Raw genomic sequence first — 22713 nt, 5'->3', positions numbered from 1 at the left:
TAGTTTGTAACAGGCCACTAGATCCCCCCTCAGCCTTCTCTTGTGGAGGCTGAACAGGTTCAGGTCCCGTAGCCTCTCCTCATACGGCCTGCGCTGCTGCCCCCGATCATGCGAGTGGCCATCCTCTGGACCCTCTCCATGTTGTCCACATCCCTCTTGAAGCGCGGTGCCCAGAGCTGGGCGCAGTACTCCAACTGCGGCCTGACCGGTGCCGCATAGAGGGGGAGGATCACCTCTTTGGACCTCCTCGAGATGCATCTGTGGATGCATGACAAGGTATGGTTGGCCTTCCTGACCGTGTCCCCACACTGACCGCCCATGTTCATTTTGGCATCAGTAATGACTGCAAGATCCTTTCCTGCCTCTGTGCTGATGAGAGGGGAGTTCCCCAGCCTGTAGGTATGGTGCTGGTTCTTCCTCCCCAGGTGCAGCACCTTGCACTTGTCAGTGCTGAAACCCATCCTGTTCATCCGCCCACCCCTGTAACCTGTCTAGGTCTGATTGCAGCCTATTCCTCCCTTCTAGCGTGCCCACATCCCCCCACAACTTAGTGTCATCTGGGAATTTGAACAGGGTGCGTTTTACCCCCTTGTCCAAGTTGCTGATGAAGCTGTTGAACAGTGTAGGCCCGAGGATCGAGCCCTGGGGGATCCCACTGCCCACATCCGTCCAGGACGAAAATGACCCATCCACCACCAATGAGATTTCTATCAACCAATCTAGTTCTCTAATTTTGTTAACCTTATGCATTAGGAAAGAGAGTTTCACAGTATATTCCTGAGTTGAGCCTTCTGATTCCCGGGGTATATTTTGGTAATTACTGTATTTATCCAAATCCAAGATGACTTTGAACTTAAGATGACAGCCCCCCCCATAATTAGATTTTATATATAGAAAATGTATACATTTATTATGTTTCCATGTATAGAATATAATTATGTGAGGCTTATCTTAAATTCGTCCCCATGGCTGCTGCAGTGGGGAAGTCCCTACCACTTGCCCCTCCCCCAGAAGTGCTTACACCCCCTGCCCCTTCCTGCAGCTTTTGCCCTGCCTGCTCCCTTCTGCTGCTTCCTGGTAGGTGTAGCTCCAGCTTCAGCTCTGTTCCCTCCCAGGAGTGGAGCACGTGGAAGTTCCTACTCTTGCCCATCCACACAGTAGGATCCTGGGATCAAAGCTGCTGCTGCCATTGCTGCATAGAGAGGTAGGGACTGGGGTTTTGCATGTGCTTCATGCCCCAGAGGGAATTGTGCCAGAGCTATACTTGATAGTAAGTAGCAGGAGAAGAGGGTGGGGCAGAGGCTGGGGGTGGGGGCAGGTGGCTGCTACACTTCTGACTATTATCCCAACCCAGGCTCATGGCCAGAGTGAGAGCTGCAGCAACTACCTGCTCCCTGCCCCTACTGCCTTCTACTCAAGTCCAGGGTGAAAGGCTCTTTCCTACACATTGAATGGGGGAAAACCCTCATTTTGGTTTCAAATAAATATGGTAAGTATTCTGAGGTAAGGCTTTTGTCCATCATCATTTGCCTTGGTTACTGTGTTTTTCAGTTGGTCTGTTGCACAGTGGGTAAAACAACTGTACATTGTGTATGTGAAAACTCAGTCCAGATATGCATTGGGGTCATTATCCAAAACTAGCTTATCACAAATACTGTGGCCAACAAATAGTAAGGTTGCTGCAAGTTCATTAGACTGCCAGTTCATGTATCATTTGGTTGAGTTACTTGGAACAGGGGTCAGCAACATACAGCCCCAGCACAGGCACAGATAGAGGAACTGCTTTGGGGCTGTACAGGCCATCCTGAACTATTAAATATTTGTCACATTGCCACTCTGTTTCACTGTTTTTGCTAGCTTATTTGTAGCTGACAGTGGTAAGTAAGTATTGTGGTACTAGTGCGCTTGTTCTTCCAGTTCTTCCTTTCTTTCTGTGTGTAGTGCTATAAAGTTGCATTAGATTACACAGACATAGACATTAGGACAGGGGAGGGCAAAATGCAGCCTACCAGGCCATTCTATCCAGCCCACAGAGCCCATAAAAAATTTAGAAAATCAATATTAGTCTGCCCTGTGCTGCCTGTCATGCAGCCCTCGATAATATCTGCTACAGGAATTGCTCTTCTAGGCTTGTAATTTCACTTCTCAGATCATGCTTTTGCAACTTTTTACAATCACATGCTGAAGTCTTGGAGATACAAAAGGCAGAGGTTTGTCAAAAATGTTCTCCAAGAACTTGTCATCTGTTTTACTACCTTTTTACTACTGTTTTATATAAAAATCTAGCTTTTAACATTTTAGATGTAGCTGCATTTAGTACTGTACTGCATTTATGTACTGCATGGAGACTCTGCATTTCATAATATGACAGTCCTGCTGATGCAGTTTATTTATGCCTAGTTTTTTAAATTTTATGTCTATTTCTTCTGGACCTTTTAAGATATGCTTCATTACTCCTTTTCTTTTTTCTGTATTGTAGCCAAAAAGAAAATGGTCTCATTGCCAAACTCCTCTACTTGGAGGTATTCTGTAATGGCATGTACTGTGCATCTCTACTTCCCTGTTTGCTCATGTGGCATATTCATGCAAAATAGTTTGCTTCGTGGCATTTTGCACATATTTGATCCAGTGATGGTTGCCTCTAGCTTTGCATGATGCAGTCCACATCTACTGCAGATCTGTTGTTACACATATTCCGTGTCCCATATGCTTTTTATTGTGCATGTATAGCTGGTTATCTCTGTAAAGTGGGTGAAGGTTTACCTCTCTGTTTCATTGTGTACATCAGGGGTGGGCAACCCTCAGCATGGGTGCCAGAGTGAGGCACATGAAGGCATTTTGTTTGTCACATGGGCCTTGGGGCAGATGGTGGGGAAGGGGCCACAGCTGTGCTGCCACAATAAGGATTGTGGCTCCCCTGCCATTTGCCTCTGGCACTTCAACATCTTATAAGTTGAGGTTGCCGGTGTTTTTAGCACTCTGCCCAAAATCATTGCTGACCCGCTGTGTATATATTGTGACTGGTGCTAGTTAATATTTTTAGTTGATCTTTGGATGTTTCATACTCTTGCTGATTTTAATGGCTTTTCTAAGGTTAAACCATTTGCCATTAATACTTTTTCTTGTATTTGTTTTGAGTCTGATTCCATTAAGGTCTTGTCCTTGAGCATCTGTACCTGTGGAGGCCTGTACTGTAGCTCTTGTTTATCACTTGCATTAGTAGAACCTTAATTCCTTTTCTTTCTCCTTCGGAAAACAAGTGTAGTGGGTTTGCAATAGCTCAAACAGCCTGCTTAGTTCTTTCACTACTATGTCTGTGAACTTGCCAATAGAAAACCATGTTCTGTAGATGTCTGTTTTGCCTGATACGCATTAGAAAATGAGCAGCTTTCTTGGCTGCAGAACTTGAGGTAAGCAAAGATCATCTTAGATGTGCTCCCTCTTGGATGACTGGCAACAGAGCAACACAGGGATGTGGACTGCTTTGCAGATCTGCCAGAGTCCCTTGTGCTTTTCTTTTCAAGCCACAAAGCCAAATCCTGCTTAAGCGGTATTCAGTTTGAAAGTTGCATTTGTCTGAAAAATGAGTTTCTGCTTCTCGTTACAGATAACTGAGACAACTCACTCTTTGAGAACTTATTACAGTTAAATTATTCTTTATTCAGTGTTACTTCGTGAATCTAACAGAACTTTGTCTATAGTCAGTTTTATCATCTACATCAAGGGTTAGTTGTGGCGTGCATGCTACAGGTAGTACAGGCAGCCTCTGCGTGGCTTATAACAGAGTGGGGATGGGACGGTCAGCACAGTGGTAAATGGGGCAGGAAACAGAAAGTAGAGTACCAGATTAAGCAAGAAGTGGGGCAGGAGGCACAAAGCAGAGCACCAGATCAAGCAGGGAGCATAGTGCAGGAAGTACAAAGAGCATCAAATGGGGAAGGGGGTCAGAGTGGCACTTGAGGAGGGTTTGGGGCAAACATGTGGCATACTTGCCAAAAGGTAACCCCTACTGTCATACATAAAGACCCCAGAACAGTAGTGGGATCTCATGATATGAAGGCAAGAATATGTAGGTCCCTGGATTATCTTAATCTGCCCCTGCTGGTTGATTTATTACATGCATTGGCAATGTATTCTTTATTTGTATTTGGAGGATCTAAATAAAAAAAACTACACAGGGGTCTGTAGATTTATTTGCAGAAGCCCAGATAAAGAGAATCTACTGTTTTTGGATTTAAATATCAGCATTTATTATGTGTTGAGTTTGTGGTTTAATTTTACATTATGATGCCTCTTTCTGGAGTCTACAGAGAATGCTGTGGCCAGCATAAGTTAACTTCTTTATTTTCAAATTCACTTTTAATAGCCCACAAAATTAATAATTGGAATTTTCCATCAAATTGGCATAGTCTAGTAACTGTGGTTTTCAAAATTGATCTTTTAAATATTTGGAAATAGAACATTTCTGTTCTTTATTTATGCCATTTTGAGCATTGGCTCTTGCAGGAGACAATTAAGTGCTGCATACTTTAGTCCTGAATTTAGAAATCTGGATGTTTCTTTTAACACTACATGGGAACAGCTAATGTGAAGCTTTGCTGGTACCTGATGAGGGCATTTTTTTATGCCCTAATTACAGACATGAATGAGGTATTCAGTTCATTTAGTTGTTTCATTTTTTATTTTCTATTTTTAAAAAAAATCACTATATAGATAAGCAAGCCTAAGAGGCAACCCAGTACATAATGGGAAATGACATCTGATAATGGAAGATAAGTCTGTAGGTGAAAATTGAAGCATCTGATCTACAATGCAAAATCAAATTTTTCTCCAAAGAAAACACCTGTTTTCCAGAAATTACATTTTTCATCAAAAATAACTTAATGTGGAAAATTCTCAACCCACCTTAATGCTGATTTTAGAGAATGATATATGGAATAAACAAACTAAGTAGTTACAAATGATAGTCCAGAAAAAATTCTGGGGTGCAAGTTGCTTTTTCCCTTTTCTGTTTATAAAGATAAACCCTTAAATTTATGTCTATAGATATTCCAAGTATCTCCTACTTGGAGTTATGGGAGTTTTCTTTATATGAGATGAGCACTTTCCATGTTACAGGGCATTCTTATGTGTTGCATTAATCTTTTAAAAAATACTTTTGTGAAGCAATTTTGATGTGCCACATACTAGTGTTTTAACTGGTAAAATCTTGGCTCTTTTGAAATTAATGAGAGTTTTGACACTGATTTCTATGGGACCAGGACTTTACCCACGTGCTGTTCTTTTTAAAAGTCAGTCTCTTTGTACACCAAGGCAATAAAGTCCTCTTTTTTAGAGTATGTAATCCAGTATATTTGATGGAAAAAATGTTGCTAATATAGTTCTGATTCACTCAGTAACTTTTGAATACATATTTGTTCTATTAACATTTATAACACAGCCAAAATGTTAATGTTAGTTTATTGCCACATAAAGGTAACCAGTCTAATTCCTGCACATACATTCTGAAATATGTTGTATTTGAAAGCTATATAAAAAGTTGAGATTGGATGTGAGGCAGAGTTAATATTTTGTTCTGAAATACTGATAGATGCTTTTTATGCCATCAAGAGTGCTGAAAACTGATAAATTACATGAAAATTCAGTTGATTATTTCCCATGCTGAACGCTTTTACAGAAGGAATACAATCCTACCTGATAACTCATCTGAAGTATAGTATTAGTGCAGGGACCAAAACCAGGTTATATAGGAAGCATGTTATCTCTTATTTTTATACCTTTAACAGGAAAACTGTTGTATGTATCATTAGCCAGAGAAAACAGTGAAAATACCATTAAAGTAAAAGGGGCAGGGGAAGACTAATAACATGGTACACTGCTCTGTTCCTGAGCCAGTCACTTCATTAGCACTTAAGATAACTTTCAGCCTAATTTGGAACATGATACGTGACACAAACTAAAACAAACGAGACAAAAAGAACCAGATGAGAAAATGAAAATGTTGTAGTATTCTTTTCCTTGGTTTGACTAACTTTCTCTAACTTTGTAACTGCTTTTTGATGTAAATAGTATTTAGCAGTAAAGGGGAAAATGAAAAACAAGTTTGTGTGGAATGTAAGTAATATAGGGCCTAACATGAGGGATGTTTCAGAGGAAAGTCTTTTTTTAATAACTTTTATTAGACTAATTATATATTTGAGAGATATGTTGGACAAGCTTTCAGGCACAAAGTGATTTTCAGAGACATTTTAAGGGGTATAATTGCTTAAGAAATGTTTAATTTCTATTATAATTTTTGCGGGTTTGTCATAAAATCTGCTTTAGATTTTCTTATGTTTTTCTACTTTAAAAATGATCCTGTTTTGTTCAGAAAGGGACTCTTTTCATGTTTATTTTAATAAAATTACATATGCATTTATTTCAGAATTAATTCAAAGTACTTGTCATGCTGATATGAAATAATTTCATTCACTTCAGTGGTTGAAGCTGGTTACTATTTAACATCAGACACAGCTTAGGACAGGAAATGAAGAATTATCTGAATAAATTGCAGAGACATTTTGGTAGTGTTAATGATGTTGTAGCTCGGATGATCCCGGAATTCTGTGAAATACAAGGATTTTGGGGGGGATGATATCTTCTACTGGACCAACTACGTGGTTGGAATAAAGTTAGACAGACTTCTGAATGCAAGACATTCTTGTGGTAAGTGTGACATATGTACCCAAGCTGGTGTTTGGACAAGACACCAAGACTGAAATCTCTCTGCTTACAAATAGTATTCTCCTTATTATCACATGTGAAAGATGACATTCAAAAGTGTTGTGTGAGTTCAGTAGTGACTTAGAGGGAGTGCTTTGGAATCATAAAGCTTGGGTTTCCTGACACAATGATAAGTTAATGTAGACAATGTTAACTTGGAAGCAATCTGGCTACCAGCTGAATCACTACCATCATCTTCTCTACAACCTTGGTTTATGTTGAGGTCTCTTTGCTTGACACTGCCCAGGTTTGATCCTACTGAGGTTATGAAGTATGATAAAATTACAGATCAGTGTTATATGGTTATAGGTTATGTTGATGTGCACATTGTAATTATTTTACAGCAACCATACAATTCCTTATTCTGGGTAAGAGCAGTTAGATCTGTTTTTGATCGATATGGTTATAATTCTTGGTAAAGTTCTAAAGCTATCACTTTTTAATATGTTGTAATAAATTTGTTTTATTTTATCCCAGTAACTATTATCTTTCTTAAATCTTGGCACTGGAGTTCATTATTAATGAAAACGGTTGCATTTCCATTTATTCTATCTTAACTTTTCAGTAGGCTTCAGGTAGGCTTTTGTGTCATCCTTCCCCATCTCCTGCCCTCTGCCCCCTTCCAAAGTAAAGAAAAGGTTATGGTTTGAAAAATTACTTTTTTAAAAAGGAAAAAATAAATTGTTCAGAATATTATTTTTCAAAATTAAAACTGAAACAACTTTAAATGTCCCTCCCATCATATCTTCCTTGGAAACGCCCTTCTTTACTATAAACTTATACTCTTGATGATATTAGCAGAGAACTGGATTTAGTGAATAAAATAGTTCTTTAAGTTCTGAGTTTTGGAACATTACCAGTGTGTCTGAACCCAGGTTTCAAATTTTACTGGCACTTTGTTGGCAAACCAGTTTTTTGGAGTCCTTTCTTATTAGAGTATGTTTCCTGACACCTTTGGCTGTATGGTACTGTGTTTTTAAATGCTCTTTATTTTTTTTTATAAAATAAGCCTAATAACATAACCAGATAATTAATTTATAAAATAAGTGATATAAAAATAGGGTAAAGAGACAAGAAAATTACTATTTTTAAAATGCAATGGGGACTACAATATGTATATGTATTACTGTTATGCCTTTTTCACTCTGTGAGCCCAGTTCTCAAAATGCTTTACTAGCCTAAATGGTTATTGCTGTGAGTGGCCACAGTAACTTAATTTTATCACAGTAGCACTATGTATTGGAATAAATATTTACAACATTGAACTCTAAGTTTGAACTCTCGTTGCTATCATAGTATTTTTTCCCTGCCAGCTAGCCAATGTATATGCAATTGTGTAAGTCTTGCTAACACATTTTTGTTCACAGTGTCACCAGACACTTATGGGCCAGAAAAATATGACAACTTTAATGCATTCAATTCTTCCTTCTCAAGTAAGTGTTATAATAAGACAGGAGAAAGTGTCAAACTAATTTCAAAGGCTTTTGTAAATCTCAAGAGCTCTGGAACACCTTCACCACTTAATTTTTTTATGAAAGGATGCAAGACACTGATATATCTGGAAAGCTAAAAGAAACTGTTTTTCTAAATGATCACTTTCTCATGCCAGTGCCATTATAGGAAAACATATATAATGTGAAAGCAGTTTTGATTTCTGTATAGAAGTGAAAAATTTTCTAGAGTAACAATGCATTCTTGCTTTTATATAATTGACTGTAAGGTAGAATGACTATGATCATTGTAATTGCTGAACAATTTAGGTAGTCTGTAAAGTATGGAAGTAGATGGCCCTCCAAAAGAAGCTGAGATTAGGAGCTTAAGCACATGATGAAATGATGAGGTAATGGCATGGTTGGGAGGTCCAGCAGAATGTGGCTAACCATTTTTTCTTCACGGGAAAGAGTTGTTTATCCACAACCACTCTGTCCACAAATGTACTTATGTGTTCCTAGAGATAAACTGATGGGTGGGTGATTTTTTAAAGTATATTTTGAGTTTGCTTAGAACAAGTGTGTCAAAGATGTGTCCCATAGAGTCACGTCATCTAGCCTCTAGTGCTGGTCCCACGTGGAGCCAGTCTGGGACTACCCCTGTCCCCCCACCAACATGCCAGATCCATTGCCTATGGCGCTTGCTGTGGCTGATCTGGGACTGCACCGTATGTGCTGCCCGCTCTAATAAGTCCAGGTCCACTCTCTGGACCAGCTAGAGTGGGCACTGAGTGCAACTTGCATCCTGATCTGACCAAAGCTGGCATCATGTGTGACACAGTCCTGGACCTGCGGGCAAGCACTGCAGGCACTGGATCCCTCATGCAGAAGGAGGCTGGGGAGGACCTGTGCACCCAATCCAGCCCACAGGGCTGGCCTCATGCCATTCATCGGGCTAGTGGACCTGTCCCATACCAATCTTCTGGCCTATGGGGCCCAATGAATTTGATACCACTGGCTTAGAAGACAGGTAAAAGCCCTGTGTAGTCATAACATAATGAGAACAGAGTAAAGAATTCTCAGCACATGATGAATGGCAAGCTGTACAGAGGGGGAAACCCAGAATGGGTTTGTAGCAATGTGATTGAGTGCTATTTCCAAAAGATGTACAAGCCTGGTCACTGTTTTAGATACTGATGTCCAATGCCTAGATCTTCAAAACCCCTTCTCAGGTGCCATGGTATGTTGGAGGCACCTGTGCTCCTGGGTACCTAAGGGAACTTTGTTGTTAGAAATGTACCTAAGGGGGTACCTAAGGGAACTTTTTTGGCCATTTTAAAAAGTGTGGGGGCTTAATACATGTGACACTGCAGTGTTCTAATTAGAACATGGAGCAGACTCAGTGAATTGAGTCTGCTCCGATGTGTTCTAATTCGAATGCCAAGAAGCATGTGTATAGGCAGCCTATGTGTTTGCTACTGGGCATGTGTGGAAGTACACATGCTGACAGGGCTGAGTAGCAATGTGTTGGTCTCAAAATTTAGCCCCACCAGGTTTCACAAACTGCATTTAGACCTCAGGCAAAATACAGCAGGAGGTAGTAGTGCCTCTCTTTTGCTCCACATCTCAGATCATAGAGTATTCACTCTGGATGTGGGAGACATTGGTATAATTCAGTATTAATGAGGCAAGAAAAAGTATGAAAATAACTAATGTAGTTGTGAGGACTTTTACTTGGGATGGGGGAGACCAGTATCTTGCATAAATCAGAACAGCTCTATCATGAGTGCTGGTGGGGTGGGAGGGAACAGGAGAGAGAGAGAGAGAGAGACCTCCATTCCCAGAGTACTCTATTGCCTGAGTGACAAGTAGGATACATTAGAGAAACAGGGAGATGTGCTTTCAAGTCCTTTTAGGCAGAGGAGAGGTTTAAACTGCTCCTTCGTATCCCAGGTGAGTGCTTTTAAAAATATGATGGCGAAACTATCACTACATCCTCCCCTTTCTCTTTCTCCTCTTCTGATATTTTAGTAAAAACAGTTTGAGTCATCTACTTCCAGGAAATTATTCCTGTCTGTAAATGCTGAATGTAGAGAGAGATGCTTCCCTGCACTCTAGAGTTGGGTGCTTACCTCTCTTGGGGAAGGTGGGTTTATGTCACACTCCTTTAGTTGACTTTCCTATGGCTAGGTTAGTGGCTCTCAACCTTTTTGGACTTGAGGCAGCCCCTCTCCCCCATATGTCTTGTGAGTTGAATGGCATCCAATTTCAAAAACTAATTTATACAGTTACTTCCTTGCACAGGGGCTGGGCATTGGAGGTCTGGAATCTTCCACGTAGGGACAAGCCTCAGCTTGTGCTTATCAGCTTATCTTTTCACAGCTCCCATATCTTCTCAGGGCACCCCAGGGTGTCCCAGTACACTGGGTGAGACTCACTAAAGTAGGTTAAGTAACTCCATACTCAGTCTGCTGGCTTTCTAGATCCCATTTTTAGGCCCCCAACTCGCCCCATGTGTTTTATAGGGAGCCTGTACAGCAAAGTACATAAAAGTAAGGCAGTGCCACTCATTTCAATACCTGTGAGAGATCTGACAGACTTCACTCCTGATGCAGAATTTAAACTAGACTAGTAGGTTACTATAATGTGGGTTTTGGGGGAAGGAGAGAGACATTTAAAAAAATTGAATTGTGTATATGCTCAAACAACTTTTTTAACTAGCAAACAATATGTTGTTTTAGCTCTTTAAAATGGCAATATAGTCCTTCCTCTAAAATTTAGTAAAAAACTGTGTTGCTTGCTGCTGCTAATTTTTATATGCTGAATTGTAATATGAAAGGGATTTTTGGGACATTACAAATTTAGGTAGGGAACAGTGTTGTCAAGAAAACTTCCATATAGAAGCAACAGTCTTTGCAGTTGTGTGTTTCAACCTCTGGCAATTTGTCCTCCTGGAGGATTCTAGGGAATGTCATTATGATAACACTAGGAATGGCCTCATATAATAGCATCTGGACATTTCTTTAGACTATAATAGGGTTGTCAGTTGATTTCTTTTCTATAGACCTCTGGAGCTATTGTAAATATTTTAAACACTATCAAATGGGAAGGCTTTGTTTCAATATGGCTTATCCCTTAGAAAAATATATGCTCAAATTTTTTATACATTAGGTAAAGAGATGGATTAGTTTTTGAGGCTGAGGAAGTATAATGAAATATATGAATATATAAAACATATCAATAGGTATATTGCTAATTTCCCCAACGTATGTAATGGATTACAGTTATGGTTATAGAATAGTAAAAAAGAGAGAATTTTTATTTATTTAAAACATTATAGAAGACTTAGATCAAGTGTCATGGCTTTCTTCAGTTTGACTAAACATTTTATGCTTTTGTTTTAATACTGTTTCCAATTTTATATAGCATTCTCTGTAAATGAAATCACTGTAATTATTCACAAGCAACTTGAAGGGTGTGATTTTTAACTCCTTTTCCCTTCCCATGTACAACAGAGAAATGCAGAGTTAAGGATAGAAATCTGTCCATAACCTTACTCCATTGTGCCCAGAAATGTCAACATCTGGAATGTAATGTTGCCTTTTGTAATACCTCTGCAATACTGTAACACAGCAGGGTGCATTAATGAGAGTTTCAGCCTTAAACCCACAACATCAATGAAATTTATAGTTGTCAGGCTATTAACATTATTCAAACATAGTTTTTGTGGTTTCAATTCCCATTTTATGTTGGTATATAAAGAAAAGTCATTGTACTGACTAGTAATAGGAACTGATTCTTCTTTGGACCTGATAGTTCTATGAAACAATTAAGTGTTTTTCATTACACTTGACAGCATTCATAGCTGTCAAGACAATACAATTTTTTAAAAACAAAAATTAATATGTTAGAATAAGAGGTGTTGGTTGTAGCTGTGTTGGTCTAAGGACTTAGGCAGACAAGATTCTTTGGGTAAATGTGATATCTTTTATTAAACTAACTAAATAGTTGGAAAAATTGTTCTTTACAAGCTTTTTGGGTACAAACACTGTTCTTCAGGCATAGGGAGAATCCTTTCCCTGAAGTTGACTCTCCCTCTGCCTGAAGCAGGGTGTTTGTAGTCGAAAGCTTGCAAAGAACAATTTTTCCAACTATTTTAGTTGGTCTAATAAAAAATACCACATTATCCAAAGAACTTTGTCTGCCTATGTTTTTTTATTTCTGTTGGTTGAATTTTTTTAATTAAAAAGTTGATATATTTTGATTAGTTCATATTTTGAGAGATACCACCAAATATTCATGGTGGAAAAGAAAATTTGAAATGAAATCTAAACCCCTTTTTTCCAGAATCATTAAAATACTGTGAGTTCTGTCTTGTAGGTTTGGTTAAGCGTCTCAGCATAATCCATAGTTAATTCTGAGTGTAATACAATTTGGAGATGCCAAATAAGAGAATTTCCTCAAACTTTAAAAATGAAGGGAAAGTGGATTAAAGAAGGCGGGTCGGACTTGATCATCTGTTCAGGTCCCTTCCGACCCTACCAACTATGAAACTATTAGGAATTAAACGTCTGTGAGGAAACATGATGAGCATCACACTGAGGAAATCCCTTTCCTTCCAATCAGTCATAGATCGAATCCCTTTATTTTTTCAGTGGTTGCCAATAGCTGAAAATACAAATCCATTTAGAGTGGATTCTTTCTGGCATAGAACAGTGAAAAAAAATCTTCTAGAGACAAACAAATTATATATATAAAGTTCACAAGCACTTTATTATTGCCTTGGAGCTGTGCTGTAAGGCCCCTAGAGCAATCTCAGAACGCAGAGATAAATCTGTCTGCCTCCAGTTGTCTCAGCCTAAGTACTAGCAACTTTGCTATGTTGTGTCCCTCCTTACAGAATTTCTTCCTGGCCTTAAGCAGTAGAGACTCGGTCTTTTTTTTAATATAATGTTACCTGCTGCCAAACCTCTAATGGCTCCATGTCATACAGCTCTCTGTTCTAGAGGTCTGCATTTGGTTTCATAACTTTTTTCTTTTCTTGATTTTTTTTTTTCCCCCCTCCAACCGCCTATGGTTTGTTTATTGTTTAAAGCAATTTTATCTTGTGAATATAGGAATGACATACTAGTTTATTTCAGCAAAATCTGTAATCTCTGCTTAACTCACCTTTCAAATTTAAATTAGATTTACTTGTTAGATTACCACAGACTTGGCGGTATTGCTGAAGAAATGCTGAAGATCTCTGACTTGCAAGGTTCCTAGGAGACCATATGAAAGCCACATGAATCCAAAAAACCTCTCAGGAGTTTTCTGCTAGCTACGTCCCAGCACAAGCAAAGGTGTACTTTAATGGTCAGATTTGATGGTAGATAGTCCACTACAGTCCCAATAAGTAATTTATAGTGTCCAAAAGAACAATTATCAAGTTGTATTTCATGTGAAATGGAAGTGGGACTGGCAAAGAGATCTTCCGGCTCTTTGAAATGTCTCATGCTGATTCTTGCAATAATATGAGAAAACATCTGTTGGGCCTTTAAGTCATCTGTCAGCTGTAGTTCAAGAAGTAACTGTAATTAGTGAAGGTGCATTATAGCCCAAACCACTTTGTGGCTCTCAGAATAACATACTTAAATGATAGTCATTTTAGAACTCAAACCATTTAAGCAGAGTTATTCTGAAACCTTTGGGAGTATGATTACTTTTCTGTATTTCCTTTCCTTATCTAGCCACAGCCGTTAATAATACCATGTTTCAAGCCACGAAGGAAAGCAGTTGTATGGTTCCTTCAGTGGTTGTTTGCCATAACATTCATAGCCAGCCAGTGAGCAGCAGAGGGGTGCACTTCTGCTTACAACTTTTAGTGTCACTTTCTTGATTCCAGGAAGACTTTGAAATCTGCTTCCTAAATTCAGGGGAAATACATTTGAGCTAGTTACTCTTTTCTGATTTTCATAGCACATACCATTAAAGCAAAATCACCTTTTACTTATATGCAGTATTTTGTATTTGCATCCCCCATAGGAAGAGAAATTTTCAGTCTGTAAATCATTGGCCGTATGTACTAAGTTTAGCCAGACACCAACAGCATCTCCTGGATCTAGTCTATTTGTAAATAAGCCCTCTCTTCCCCAAAACTGAAATTGTAATGAAGGATTGCAATGCAGAGCAAGTATATTTGAAGAAAGTTCTCACGGTAGATTTTTTTTAAAGTTAATGTTGACTCATTTGATGGTGTTAGAGTGCACTTTCTACTTATCCCCAGAGGGAAGTTAGTATTCTTTTAAGTGAAACTATTTTAAAAGCAGAACACAAGCCTAAAATAAGCCAGTGTTCTCTAGAGTTCTCAGAAGGTGTAGATTTATTTACTGTAGTTAAATCATAATTAGTTCTCAGGGGATAGTGTATCTTTTAAACTGCTTTATTGCCACCATATTGGTTTTCTAAATAATCAGAAACTGCTGCTTTTATATTCTGGAGTATGAACAAAAATTGCTCTAAGTAGAAACAAATGTCTGAAATTGCTAGTTGTTGCACACTGAAGATAGAAGGGTAGTTAGCTCTGTTAGTCTGAAGTCAAGCTAAGGCAAGGCAAGGCAAGGTGGCACCTTAAAGACTAGTCACTGAAAACAGTGACACAAGTTAGAAGGAATAAGCACTTCCCTGAGAAAGTCTGAAGAAATGCAACCCACATGTACTTAAAGTAAGCATCTTAACTGAACTATGTATTATTTTTAAGTATTTTAACTTGATAATTTTTCAGTTAGTTTTTTTTAATCTTCTGGTGCCCATTTGATATACTTAGAAATAATCATTGAAAATGAGTAAATCATGCTTTTAGTGTGAAATAAAGCTAATATTTAAACATTAATGGTTGATCTTCCTGAACTTTGCTTACTGTTGTAGCTGATAAGTGTGTTCCTAATTGGCAGGTTGATGTTCGAGTTGCCTAAGGAAATGGGTTTAATAGCTATCGCAGTGCGACAAACACAAGGAAAAGGTCAGTAGGTCTCCTTCTAATGCTAATAAAGTAAAATGTATTTAGTGTTGTCAATAGGATCGTTTAATAAATTGCACTGTATCAAGAATATTTTGAATAGCGCAAGATGAATTGATAATAATATAGCAAGCATCTTTCCTTTGCCCCACCCCAGTTTTCATATTTATTCCAGCCTAAGTTGATAATGACCAAAAATAATTATTCCATGGTTATTTGGTGGCTTCTGTGGAATGATCTGCTCTATTTTCTGTTAGAAAGCCTTCCATATAATACAAGTGGTTATCACTACAGTGGAAATAAACTAAAGCAAACCATCCGAATCAGAATCAAAGCTCCCATTTGACTTTATGCCTTGAGTCACCATGGTTTGTGGTGTGGATTAAGAAAAGATTTCAATATCCAGCGTTTTCAGGAGTACCTTTCACTAGTAGTTTTTCACTTTAAAAAGAAAAAAAGGAATAGTCATACTACAAAACAGCAAGGAAGTTCTGGTAGCTTCTAAGTTCTTTATTTAGGAAGTTTCTATAAACATTATGGGCTGAGCATATAGTAACAAAACCACTACCTCCTAAGAAAAAGCAAAGAATTTTAATATAGCTTTTCTTTGAAATAATTTGGGAAACTACTGGATATTTACTTCCCGTAGATTCTCAAATGTAATCTGAGAATAAATGTAATCTGTGAAGAAATATGTTTTCATCTCCTATTGTCTATATATAATTTTTTGCTCTATATATTAGTGCTTACTCAATTTTGTTTATTCTTTGTTTTCCCTATCAGGTCGTGGCGGCAATGTCTGGCTCAGCCCTGTGGGCTGTGCTCTAGGAACTTTGCATCTCTCTATTTCTTTGGACTCCCAGCTAGGACAGAGGATTCCTTTTATTCAACACCTGATGTCTGTCGCTGTGGTGGATTCAGTTAGATCTATACCTGGATATCAGGTATCCCATTTGGTTTTCATTTGTTTTAAAATGCCCATTAAGTTCTTACTTCCATGGAGTTCAGACTTGAACTTGACCTTCAATAGGCAGTGTCACTGATTGTACAAGTTCTAGCTCTCTAATCACTGTACTGTATAACGGCCACCTAAAAGAGTAGATTTAGGCTTTTTGTTTCTTAATTTTATAAATATTTTTTTAGCCGATTTGGAGTTTGCCAAATGAGCATTGTCTGCTTTTGCCTAGACTGAGATCACCAAATTAATTTTGCTTGTGATCTGTTGAGCTTTTAAAATTCAGTCTCCAAAGATGATGAATTTACCGTTTACTTTTTCATGCTGTTGGATTAATTTATACTGTTTATGGAAACTTTGAGGAAAAGTAAGAGGAAAAAATTAATAAACTGACAAATCCCTTTCTGCTTTTTTGTTAGAGCAATTTCAGTGGCCACTTTTTTCCTTTTAAAAGATTTTTTCCACCTCTTGTGAAAGTTTGAAAAAAAATAATGGTTTCTAAAGCAAGAAGTTAAGAGCATTGCTCTCAAGAGGGAATCAAGTGTCATGTCATCAGTGTGAAAATGAAGAACCAATCTTCTTCATCACCTCATAGATCTCCTTTTTAATGTTACCATTTCCTAATATTTGCTAACTATAAAACTTTGGTATTTTACAGAACTAGTTAACTAAAGCATATGTTTCCTGTATTATACAAAATCAATGACTTACACACATTTACACAAGAACCTTATTATAGTGGCACCCAGTAGCTTTTCTATAGTTCAGGGTCTGTCAACCCTTCTATTAAAGCCTCTTAACTTCAGAGCTTCTTATCTTGTTTGTAATAATTGCTTCAGGCTGAAATTTGCATCATAAAAATCCTTGGATAGGAGTGAATTTTTGACTATTTGAAATAGATGAGAGTAAAGAACTAGCTCTTTAAATTATGATTCATAAAAGAGGGGAAAGGAGTTAATAGTGTAAGAAACTTTTTTGCTTACTCATGCCATCTGTGCTATATTGTTAAATACAGAAGCTATTTTTCAGATACCTTTTTTAACTTTAGCCCATTCAGTAGCAGCAACTTGATTGGTATAATGGATTTTGGTGCAAAAAAGAATTAATATGCCAGTAGTACATATACTGGAGTCTACTGAATGTTGGTTTATAGTTTCATAATAACCTATTGTGTTCAGGAAGCAGCAGCGAAATCTGTCTTGTAAGAAACAAAAAGCATATGTTAGAAGGGTTTCTAAAAAGAACTTATGTGATAGTTGGGGATAATGGGAGATCACCAATAGAATTCATCAAGGAAAAACAACTAAATATGTCTGGCTTAATTTCCTGTCATCCCAAACAGTGAAAGTAAATGTTCTCTTAACTTCCTGTTAGGTTTCTGGGGTTTTTTTAAAGAAAGGAAATCAAATTACAGACAGCAGGTTAAAATAATGTTAAGGGTCTGACTCAAATCCATTAAAGCAAGGAAATTCAAAATTTAATCTGAAACTCTATGCTTAAATTTCCTTCTTGGACCTATGTAATGCAGGGCTCTCCACATAGCAGAGGAACATACATGCCATATGAGCTGCAGGAGCTGGGAACAATGGACTAAGTTATGGATGGGGTTTCATTCCTAGCTCTGAATTTCCATACCTCTGTGGGCGTAAGTCAGATCCTTAATATTACTTTAACATACTTTAATGTGATTCGCTATGCTCCAACTCCATTTTAGGATTTCCATACAAAAGTATCAAATATTTGTCTCTCAGATTATCAGTCAGTCATTTTTAGGTCTTTGTCCTTAATATTTACAGTTCTATGTAGACAGCAGTTTTACCCACCATCTACAGTTCTGGATTATCAGTGTGAAAAATCTTATATTTCAATATTAAATTTTATTTGTACACATCAGTGCCTGAATACAAACAAACAAATCTTGTCCATATAGTTTCAGCTGTCTCCGTCTCAAAACACTGTTTAGTAGCTACTCATCTCTTACATGTGCTACCCCTGCATGTAACTGGCAAAGTTACTGCCAAATACTTCACTTCTGTTTTAATTTTAAAAGTTGTCAGTAACTTTTTGGGAAACAACAGCACCTCACTTTGCTTTACTGGTATTATGTCAAACAACTCATGTCACTACAACATAGTTTATACTGGGTGCGTTTACACGTTCATAAATGTGCCTTAAATACACATTTAGTTTAGTACTTCCTTAATAAAGTACTAAACTAAATGTGCAGTACCTGGAGTTACTGCACAGTAGCACTGGCACATGGTTATTTAGTGATGCTTGCTGCGCATTTGTGTCTGCACGGTTGGCTGTTAGCTCAGTTTTTGCCATGACACGCTACTAAGCAGTATATTAGGCTAATATGCAGTAAGTGTTTCATGTAGACACTTATGTGCAGTAAGTGTTTCATGTAGACGTGCCCACTGAAAGCTATTGTGGGCATGTCTGTGTGACTATTCTTTGCCATATTCAGTATGTTCTTAATGGTACCAGTGTCCGGTCTTAGTAATAGGCAAGGACTGGTCTTAGTGATGTGTGTTTTACTTAAGGATGAAGACAGCTGAACTTCTGAGTTTGATGCAGCTTATTTACACAGAAAATAATGATCCGCACGGGGTGCTCAGAAAAGATCGTTTAATATTGATTTGCTGGATGTCTTAACTGTGGCATACTTTGAAAAGAACTGTGTCTGAAGAATCTATTTATAAGGACTTCCACAGTGGAAATGGGGATGTTCTAGTGTTTGCAGTAACAAGTATACTGCTGGTGTTCTCTTGTAGAATTCTTTATGGTACTAGAATCAGTTAGTGTTTCCTGTCCACATAGGCAGAGACATCTGTGTAATGGAATCCTCTCTGGCCTTTAAATCTGTCAGGAAAGTAGACATGGATCCAGGTGCAGTTTTCACACATCCTGTAAAGGGATTTCATAATCTGTAAGAGGGGAGGAGGGAACCCGACTCTTGTACTCCAGGAGTACCTCCCATAATTTGCCTCTTGGGATCTAGTCATATACAGTTTTTCAAGTTCCAGGAAGCACAGTTGCTTTCTTTTTTGTATTTAAGTAGCTGGTGCAAAGTTCAGTTCAGTTCTGTGGTTTTAACAAAAACCTCTCTATTGCAGTGGAATGGCATCATATGATGCAGTTTGTGTTGCCAGAACCATAGTGCAGACTGAACATAGCTGCTTAATGTGTGAATATTTTTAGGGCATTTATCAAATATTTATATAGTTAGTTGCGCTCTGGAATTTTCTCCTGTGCTAAATTTCCTTTCTAAACTTCCTTGCTGAGCTTCATTGCCTCCCTGTTTAATTTCTGCAAAGTATCTTGGATAAGTTTATTACAGTGGTGACATTTATAAATAGCTGTTGTCACCAGTTTCATCTTTCTTGAATAGGTACTGTAATTTGAAATCTGTAATACACTTCCACTGCATGTAAATAACTTCTGCACTTTTTTTCTGTGGATACCAGTGACATGGATATATTCAGGGAAGACCTCTGCTACTTGCCTTTCTAGTCTCCCTTTTGGGTTACTTACAATGCCTTTAAGATGCTGGTAGCTGCTATATAACTTTTTACTAAATGATATCTGTCTTGATACTAAGCCACCAGGAAACTTCAGTGGCATCCAGTAAGCCTTCTGTACACTTTGATTCTTAAAGGCCTTAATTAACCTATTCTGAGGCAGCAACGTGATATGGAAATTATGGAATACTGAGTGACTTAATGGCCTGTGTGCCATTATAGTTTCTGTAAGGGAATAGAAAGCCATGTTTATAAACGCACATTTATTTCTTTAGGATATTGACCTGCGAGTGAAGTGGCCAAATGATATTTACTACAGTGACCTTATGAAGCTTGGTGGGGTTCTGGTGACTTCTACACTTACGGGAAAAACGTTTCACATACTTGTTGGTAAATATCTATTTTTAAGCATTGTTATGCCAGCTTTTTCTAAACCTGTTTTTTCATTTTGAATGCCTAAGTGAATTCATACTACAAGCATAAGAGCAAACCAGGACAGTAGGCAAGTTGGAATACAAACTATTGCATTCACTAAATCAAGAGAAAACCCAAAAAACTACAAGTGTCTTCACTGATTTGTCACTGCATGTATTGGGCTTAGAGAAACTGAAAACAGTCATCTGCATTGGTATGACAGATCTTAAAGAAGGGAAAAACAGGTATGGACAGTTTCACCTTTGTAGTCATTCATGAATCTAGAGTACTAGAGAGAAAAAAGTACTGTACTAATGCAGCAGTACTAACCCTCAGCAGCTCGGCGTGCGGCCGGCAGGAGAGGTTCCCCACTGGGCTCTGGGATCCCTGAGGAGAGGCTCCCCAGCTCCAGCAAGGATCTGAGCATCGACCTGAGGGGTTCCTGGGTCTGCTTCCAGCTCCTCCAATCAGGGGACAGGTAGCTTGCCCCAAGGCTGGGGCTCCAGGAAGGTCAAGACCCCTCGCAGCTTGGAGCAGTACTAGCACTGGTGGCTGTGTGGTAGATTTTTCTGTCTACCACGTAGGAGATCTGAGTTCAAGTCCCAGCTTTGGTGACTTGGGGTGAGTGAGCTAACAGGGAAATATTCCTCTTGCAGTGGAAAGGGGCCATTGTGCTTTCTCCCCCTCCAGGTACCAAGGCCCTATATTCCTTGTAATTTGACGTTTTGTATTTTGTGCCTTTTGTACTTCCAGTAATACCAACCAGTATCGTTTGTTCTGCTGTTTGTGTTTTACATTTTGGTTAACCCTGTCTTTTGTCAACTGAATGAATATGTCTATGATTGTAAATGTCTAACCTTTGTTGAATCCTGCCCCCCTTGGGGCATAAACCCTATACCCCCTGGTTTATGCTGGTTATGTATCCAGTATTGTTCCCTCATTAAAAGATATATGGTTAAGTCCCCACTGGTGGTCTGGCTCTGCTCTATAGGGGGAGGAGAGTCCCTACACCTCCCACAGCACTTGTGCACCTGATTTGATCCCTTCAGTTGGAGAGGGGGTACCTCTTGGAATACCACCTGGGTTACACAAGCAACCATTCATATAATTTTATCTTGTGGTTTGTACTGTTACTTTGCCTTTTCATATCTTATCTTTGCTTTGATGTGAATTTTCCCATCTCTGTTCAGCAAGGAACAGAGCAGATCTGTTGTGTATGCTCAGCAGCAAGTTCTAGCCTCAGTAGGAAGCTGCAGATTGTTCCTTTCTTCAATCTTGATATGTCAAAAATTAAGTGGCAGTCCCTTGACAAATTCAGGAGGATAGACATAGCACGACATGTGGGTATTTTGCAGAGAGAATGAAGATGTGCTTTCTTCCCAGATAGCTTAAATATAAAGGTGCAAGGAAATTACATAGTTGAAGTCAGTCATCATCTTTTTCTACAAAGTAGTTTCAGCCATTATTACATTTAATTTTGAATAATAAAAACTTTAGAAGTTGATTATATTTTTTATTGAGTTTACATATAGATAATAGAAACTGCATGGAGACGCTTAAAAGCTTCCTCTTTGTCTTTTTAAAAGTGCATGCTGCTTCCATACGTTTTTTTCAGAGCCATTCTACCCTGAAGGCAATGAAATAGTGTTCTGTCCAAAGACAAAATCAAACCCATCTTGGAAAAAAAGGTCTTGAAAAAGAATTTACCTTCTTGTATAGGAAATCCTTTTACTGGCATATTATTATACTTTACTTTGGACCTGGAATTGCTCAACACATGCACCAAAACATTCAGATTCAATCTGGAACTAATTCTTTGTTTCCCTCAGTGATCTTCAGAAGAAGATTCTTCACAACAGTAGGTTTGAAAAGATGTATATTTTAATTTGGTAATCACACCCTCTTAAGTTTAACTGAAAGTTTCTAAGATTTCTGTGCCATAGTCTGCACTACCAGTCAAAAGTTCTTTTCCAATTGCTCTTCAGTATTACCTCCAGGATGCCTGTGATGTCTTTCACTCTTCTGGTGACAGCCTTGAGAATACTGGGGAACTACATCAACTCCTTCTTGGATTAGTAGTAGTAGTGATATCAGATGCCTACAACAGGGAAAGATTACTTGCCATGCTAAAAGCAGCCATCATTTTCTACAAACGTGGCTTCTCTTTATAAACCAAGTTATCTGGTTCCAGAGAAAAGCATTCAGTGACTGGAGGGTAATAATGAATACCTGTAGATACAAAGACATCTAAAGATCCTGTGTGCCCTGGTCACAAGGGATCCTGGTTTTCTCTGTTAAAAAATCCAAAATTCTCTGTTTAAAAAACCCAAAATGTGTGTTTTTCTGCGATTAAAATGAAATGCCACTATATATGTAGGTATCAGTTGACCAGTGTTTTACTGATGTATTTAAAATCTTAAAGCAGTTTGGAAGCCTACCAGTGCCTCCAAACATTATAATACAATACATTCTAAATATCTAATCGGCGACCTAGTGATTGATGGGAAGTTGGGTGACAGCGACCACGAGCTGATCACCTTCACCATCTGCCGTAAAGCTGGCAAGTCAGTCAGCAACACAGAAGTCCTTGACTTCAGAAAAGCCAACTTTGACAAGCTCAAGAGGCTAGTC

General features: G+C 38.3%; 1 protein-coding gene across 2 annotated transcripts in view; it reads left to right on the top strand.

Moving 5' to 3' along the window:
- Positions 1–22713, top strand: part of HLCS (holocarboxylase synthetase) — a 189085-nt gene that overhangs the window by 155180 nt on the left and 11192 nt on the right. For both annotated transcript variants that reach the window (XM_019528915.1, XM_019528912.1), the window contains 3 exons: positions 15125–15192; positions 15973–16133; positions 19944–20058. In XM_019528915.1, coding sequence (XP_019384460.1) covers positions 15125–15192; positions 15973–16133; positions 19944–20058 — 344 coding nt within the window. The remainder of the gene's footprint in view (positions 1–15124; positions 15193–15972; positions 16134–19943; positions 20059–22713) is intronic.

Source organism: Crocodylus porosus, unplaced genomic scaffold (assembly GCF_001723895.1).
Source record: "Crocodylus porosus isolate Cpor-Errol unplaced genomic scaffold, CroPor_comp1, whole genome shotgun sequence".
NCBI lineage: Eukaryota > Metazoa > Chordata > Crocodylia > Crocodylidae > Crocodylus > Crocodylus porosus.
The sequence above is the reverse complement of the archived record's forward strand: the minus strand, read 5'-3'. Positions and strand labels throughout refer to the sequence as shown.